A 6,845-nucleotide genomic window follows, 5' to 3' on the forward strand; every position below is an offset into this window, starting at 1 on the left:
CAAGCCATAACGAAGCTCGCCTAAGTCATAATGAAGTTCGCTCTCAAGACCAAGTCAAAGTGAAGCTTCTAGTGAGGTTCCCCCAAAATGAGCTTTGCCCAAATAGTACATATAGGACACATAGCGAAGTTCGCCAAAGCCGTAGCAAAGATCGCCGAAGCTGAAGCTGCAGCGAATCTCGCCAAAGCTGTAGCAAAGCTTGCGTAAGCAGTAGCGAGTTTTGCCCAATAGGCCACGTAGGCCATATAACCTATTTTGGCGAAGTTCGCTCATGGTCATTATTAGTGAACTTCGCTGATGGTCATTATTGGTGAACCTCACTCATGGTTGTTATTGGCGAACCTCGCCCGTAACCATATTCAGAAGCTAATTTCAAGGAAATGGTTTGTTCCACTAATTTACCTATTTAAGAGGAGTTAATGACCACTAACTCACCTATCTAAGGAGAGTTAAGGCCCACTAACTCATCCACTTAATGCTCCAAAGCTTATAAATAGACATGATCAACATGAAAGAGGGGGCGGAGGAAAAGGTCTTGGGACTATCATTATCTTTCACTAGACTCTTTGCTATTGAGAAGAGAGAGAGAGAGAGAGAGAGAGAGAGAGAGAGAGAGAGAGAGAGAGAGAGAGAGAGAGAGAGCTAGGCTTTTTAGAGAGAGAGAGAGAGAGAGAGAGAGAGAGAGAGATTCAGAGGCTACATGACAAAAAGTCCATCTCTCCTCCATTCTCATTGATCTTCATAGATCATTATCAACAGCTAATTATTTAGTCTGATCAATGATCCTTATGAGAAAGGATTCATTCTCTTCAACTAGTCATTTAGCTTAATTAACAGTTCTTTTGGGGAAAAATATGTTAATACTCTTCATTCAGAGAAAACTATGATATCTTCCTAGATATTAAAGATTATCAATTAGCGAAAGATCCATTGTCTTAGACGGCCCGTCAATAGAGTACAAGATCGACGCTTCATCGGCACATAGAAAAGAACTCTAGGAGATATAATTTTTTATCTTTCAATTATAGTCTCCTTTAAGTTGTAATCTGAGCTAATTGCAATTCAAAAGTCCTGAAATAAAGAGCAATGATTTTTTTGCAAAAAGTACTCACCTACTCATTCATCTCGCTCTACTCAAATGTAAGGGCTCACATTGTGCTACATCACTACCAAGTAAAATGGATATGATTGGTACCAGACACAAAATTGGTGTTTGATAGTGAGTTAGCAAATTTTTATCCACTTATATTTAAAGGAGAAGACCACATTCACATGGGTGCACATGAGTTAAATAATTTAATGAATGGATGAGAAGCGACTACCTCACTACTATGTGTATAATTCTTTATATACTCGTACTCTCTCCCATATTCTCTCCCATATCTTAATCATTTTACATATGAACCATTAAGAAAAATAAAATTGCAAAAGAAGAAAACAAATAAAATATTTTATAAATCTAATATAAATTAGAGGGTGTAAAGATTATAATAAATAACTATGTTTTACTAGAAATTCCAAGAAAAAGCTTGACTTTTAATAGTAAATTGCTTATAAATAACTTTTCTCACTAGCTCTTCTTGTTTAAATAGTATAAATAAATATTTTTCATGTAGACAAAATTTGCAACACCACGTTGAGTATTAAAGAATTAGAATTGTAAGTTTAGAAATATATTCAGGTAAAACACTGTAAGAAAAATTGCTAATTTTTTGTTTAAATTAAAAGGCATGTTATTCTTTTCTCTCTCGAAAAAAAAAAGAGATTACCCACAACATGTTTAGATAATGTTATTAAATGTTTTTAAAAATCATATGAATAATGAAAATACTAAGTGTATATTTTCAATTTATTTTGCTTAAAAATTTCTACCTAAAAGGTAAGTTTGATAGGACGTAGAATTGAAACTGAAGATACAAAAAGTACCAAGTGGAAAAGAAGTATTTTTCTTCTCGTGATCAAATAAATTAATAAAAGCTATAGAGAACATAGAAAGATCTTTCTTCCCATCAATAAAATCACAGCATAAAAAATTGAAGAGAATAAAAGATGAAAAAATAATTTCCAGTTATCAAAATATAGCTTATAATTGTATTTATTATTTCTTTTTTCTATAAAAAATTTAAATAATAAGGTTCAATAACCCACAAGTGCTTTTGCATGTGCAAACCCAATAGTTTATATTAATTTCTACAAATTTATTCATTAATTTGAATATGTATGTCATTCAATAAGTTTATCTTTTTTTTATTTTAATTTTCTTGTCTTTCCTGAACTTATTGATCTTATACTTTAGTCAATCTACTTCTCTATGAAGTTGTTCACCTTAACAAAGAATTTATTTACATTTTAAAAAAAAATTGTCTACCTATTTAAAACAGAAAAATTTAAAATTTTAAAACATATAGATACACAGACTTTTAGGATTAACCCGTATAACTTCACTATAGTTCATGATATCATAATGTCATTAATTCTTTGGAAAAAAAAACAATATTTGTCTTCAGTTACATGCAATATGCAAGGTGAAACCATGAATAAGTGTGTTAAAAGAAGTTCAATTATAATCTTTTTTTTTTAAAATTCGACTTAGCTAAATACACAGAATGATGATGCCCGAGCTATCGTGTAACATATTTGTCCTAGCCAAAATAATGTAACATAATAAGGCATACCCAAGTGACAAATGTCAATGAAGTTAACTTAAAATGTAAAATTAATATCTAATTGCATATTTTTTAGATATCAGGGGGCATTTGTTTTCATTTATTTCTTAGAAATTCACGCATAATAAGGGCACTTACTTAGTTTCTTTTTTGTTAAACTTAAATTCAATCTCACTTTTCTCTATTTAATTTGATGGAAGGTGAGACAGAAAAAGACGATGAAAATAAGGCGAGAATAGATAAAAGGAAAAGAGTTTAATATAAGATTATTTGTGGATGCTGCCATTTGCTTTAAGTTTTATTTTCCTATAAAAATCAGATCAAAGTTAAGAATTTGAAAAAAAAAATTAAAATATGTTAGATCTATGCCTATATTAGATTTCCAGAATGCTCTTGGACCAAACTGTTAAAAGTGGAAGCGTTAGATAGTTTTCTTTGAGATATTAAATGGTTACATGGGCTAGTAGTAGCCCATAATTCAAGCCCATAAGTTGGCCCTTGAGGGCCATTCATAACGTCTCCTGAAAAGTCACATCTTTCAGTTCAGATTAGATCGCGCGGGAAACCCATCGAATGTTCCCGCCAAAATCACCCCCCTAAATCAACTCTTTCATTATAAACCCCAAAAAACCTAAATTTACGGAAGTAAGAAAATGAATACAGATCAACTCAATCACCGCTTCAGCTTCATCGCTCTCGAAGCTGGCGAAATCTCCCCATCGCAGGAAGCCCTAGCCCCAAACGCCCCTTTCCTCGCCCGCCGACGAGTCCATCCTCATCCTCTCTCTCACCGAGGACGAAAACCAGGAAGAAATCGAAATAAAAAAGTCCCCAGTGAAAGGACCCGAAGAGGAAAAGGATCCCGTGAAGGAACTGCCCCCAACAGTCACCAAGAAATCCGGAGAGAAGAGAAGATCAAGAGGCGTCAAGCTCGGATCATCGGATTCCGATGAAGGAACAGCTCCTCCCACAACTCGAAGGCTGCCGGCGACACTGCAAGAACCAAAAGCGGTGGACAAGGAGAAGGATCTTTCGGTAGAAATCCCGGCTGCGCAAAACCCTAGAAAGGAGAAGGAGAAAGGTGCAAGCGGAAAGACTCAATCTTGCTGCGATAATCCCCCCGAGGTGGTGATCAAGAACCCGATAAGTGCGGAGAAATCATCTGATGCCAGCGGATCAACTGAAACTCCGAAGACTAACCCACCGCTGGATTTTAATAATTACATGGATGTACTAGCCGCTGTCTTTGGAGAGCCTGATATGAGCTTAGAGAACGTCGATATACTGGAGATTGCTGCAATGAGAGGGATTCACATTGAGCCTCCAAGATGGCACAGGCCTGGTGGTTATGGGCCCAAGGTTATCATTTTTCCAATGCATTGAGCTGGATTCAATGATTCCTATCTAGTTTTCGTACTGATTAATTCTACTTTTTCCCCTGTTTTCAGCCGAAAGACTCAAAGAAATGAAGGGGACGGTGGATGACTTTTGGGGTCAGAACGTTGGTATTCTGACATTTTGCTCATCAAGAGGCTTGCATTTCTTACATGCTAGATTTTGCGGCGCCAGGTGTTTGAAGAAATGCTTTACTCTTGGTTTGTTTAATATACTACTATATTAGTACTTTTGGGCAAGCTATAGAACGCTAACTCTGTTACTGTAATGCGTAGGAAGACACGTTATATGCTTATATGGTTTATGTTGATAATTAGGAAGTGCCGTACTTATATATGCCGCTTTGGGCTGCTTTGCTTGTCTTGTTTAGCTTTTAAGATATATATAAAACCAGTTTGTTGCATATTTTGTTGGATGGACCTGTGTTAGTTTCGTACAAAATATTTGGTTTTAATTGCCAGAACAATAGTTTTCTCTGGTGGTATGTTGTGTTGGTGGCTGTGTTGAATGTTGCTTTAATAGCTGGGATCGTGTAAGTTTTCTTGTTGACTGACTAGTTGTCAATCTGATGAGCATGCAACAACCTTTGAGGATTGTCTGGAGAAACAGTTAACAAAATTAGTCTAATCTATTATTATACAGTACGCATAACCAGGATCCCTCCATAAGACGAGGGAAGTAACATAATGTAGGGTGTTGGATCATAGTTTAGGCAGCCCAATGAGTATTTTAAATATAAAAAAAAAATCTTGAGCCTCATCCTGTGCAATATATATTCTTATCATATATCATATAGTTCATAAATGTTGGAACTTGCATGATCTAGAGGCAAAAAATTATTCTATGATTTGTCTGAGACTCTGAAATTCTATCTTTTATCTCCTTCGATACCAAGTCGTTTCAATATGCAGACCAGAGAAGTGAATATTAAATCTCCTCATTTCATATGAATACATGTTGTTTTCTGCGTCATGTCTCTATAGTTTGTCATTCTTTAATCCCGCTTAATACATAAAATCATCTAAACATGATTGTTTTATTTTATCCTTAGTTGTCGGGCCTGTTTGGATTTGTAGGGGGTGAAGGGAAGTTAAGAGAAACTGAGTGAAGGGAATGGAAGGGAAGGGAAGGGAATTCTCTTCCCCTTGGTTACACCGCAATTTGGGGGTAATAATTTTTATACTATTAGGAGGTGAACCAAGGGGAACTAGGGTGAATTAACTTTACTTCCTATGTGTTCCCAAACAAGGTGAATGGAGGTGAATGGTTCCCCTAACTTCCCTTCCCCTTGGTTACACCCCAATTTGGGGGTAATAATTTTTATACTATTAGGGGGTGAACCAAGGGGAACTAGGGTGAATTAACTTTACTTCCTAAATAAGGTGAATGGAGGTGAATGGTTCCCCTAACTTCCCTTCACCCTCATTCCCCTCAATCCAAACAAGCCCTAAGTGTTTATTACTTTTCATTGCGTCTAAGAGAATGAATAAAGAAAATAAGGTTATATTAATATTAGTCCCTCAAACCTTGCATATTTTGAGATTAATATTTTACAACTTTTTAAAAGGGAAAATAGAGACTGATATATTAGGGTGGTCAAGTGAACTGAGGTTGATAGAAAATAAAGAAAAACACTGTTAATCTGAGGATGATAGAAAGTGAGGGGGATTAAGAAAAATAATGTTTATTTCTTATTTATTGATCAATTTAAAAGGAAAATTTAGGGTGCTCAAGGGAAAAAGTAAACAAAGCTAAGAGGCCATATATGTGCTTCTCCTTGCTCAAGTGCAGCAGTTTGTTGATGGATGAATCATGGTAGGATAACTGATTGTTAGGATTAGTACTTAATATTCCTGACGAGTTATGAAAACTATTGTGTTATAAGTGATACAAGATATTCATAAAATCAAATTTCATATCATTTACCCCAGGTCTCCATAACATCTGAAAGACTAATAAATGCCAACCATCATGCATATTTCTGCTGATAAATTATCAAAATTAGTATTTTGTGTCATATGGGTGCATATCTTCTTTCATAATTGAACTTTTGTTATAACAATGAAGGCTCATACAACTAGTGTGGAGAACCTAGGCCATGTCACCGTTGGTTTCCATTAAGGGGCTGTTTGTTTGCTAAAAAAAAATGAGAAAAACCCCCCGCCACATCAGATTTCAAGAAATCCCCCCTGCCACGTAGGATTTTGGTTTCAACCAATTTCTAAATCACATTTTGTTTCGTTTTGTGATTTCAAGAAATGAGGGTGTCATGTAGGATGTCAAGTCAGATTTTTTAGAAAAGTGTTTTCACACCAAAAACCTTTGAAATGTCACTTTAATAAAATTTTAATTACTAAAAGCATTGTTGAAATAGTAACCGTGAATAAAACAGATTATTTAATTGCTAAAAACACTGTTACTATTGTAGCTGATTTTCATTTCCTTTTTTTATGTTCAAACAAACACAAGAAATGGAAATTGAAACACTGTTACTATTGCGTTTGGATTTGTTTTTTACGTGACGTGACAGTGACATGATGATGATTTCATTGCAAAACAAAAAAATTGCGAGAAATGTCTTGAAATCTCTTAAAATGAGTTGAAATGTGAGTTTTTCATTTTCGATTTTTTTCGGAAAACAACCAAACAGCCCCTAAGGGGTTCTTTGGTTTTTGGGTAAAAAGCTTGAAAAGTTTGTTAAAATGACTCATCTAACTAGGACTCAGCTGCAGAAGTTCCAAGCAAAATCAGTGGCTGCCACATTAGTTTTGGGGATCCCACAAC

At 35.1% G+C, this 6,845-nt stretch overlaps 1 protein-coding gene across 1 annotated transcript; it reads left to right on the forward strand.

The window, feature by feature from the left end:
* LOC109826494 lies at nucleotides 500-4,476 on the forward strand. Its single transcript, XM_020393523.1, has 3 exons — nucleotides 500-532; nucleotides 3,402-4,025; nucleotides 4,115-4,476. The coding sequence occupies exons 1-3, from the start codon at nucleotides 500-502 to the stop codon at nucleotides 4,133-4,135; spliced, it is 678 nt and encodes a 225-aa protein (XP_020249112.1). The 3' UTR covers nucleotides 4,136-4,476.

The sequence above is a fragment of the Asparagus officinalis genome, chromosome 10, assembly GCF_001876935.1.
Source record: "Asparagus officinalis chromosome 10, Aspof.V1, whole genome shotgun sequence".
Classification (NCBI taxonomy): Eukaryota; Viridiplantae; Streptophyta; class Magnoliopsida; order Asparagales; family Asparagaceae; genus Asparagus; species Asparagus officinalis.

Bases quoted from the DNA above. Each gene is read 5' to 3' on its own strand.
- LOC109826494 (XM_020393523.1), top strand. From the start codon at position 500: ATGATCAACATGAAAGAGGGGGCGGAGGAAAAG. The intron at 533-3,401 runs GTCTTGGGACTA...AGGAAGCCCTAG, and splicing joins AAGAGGGGGCGGAGGAAAAG to CCCCAAACGCCCCTTTCCTC. The intron at 4,026-4,114 runs GTTATCATTTTT...CCCTGTTTTCAG, and splicing joins CTGGTGGTTATGGGCCCAAG to CCGAAAGACTCAAAGAAATG.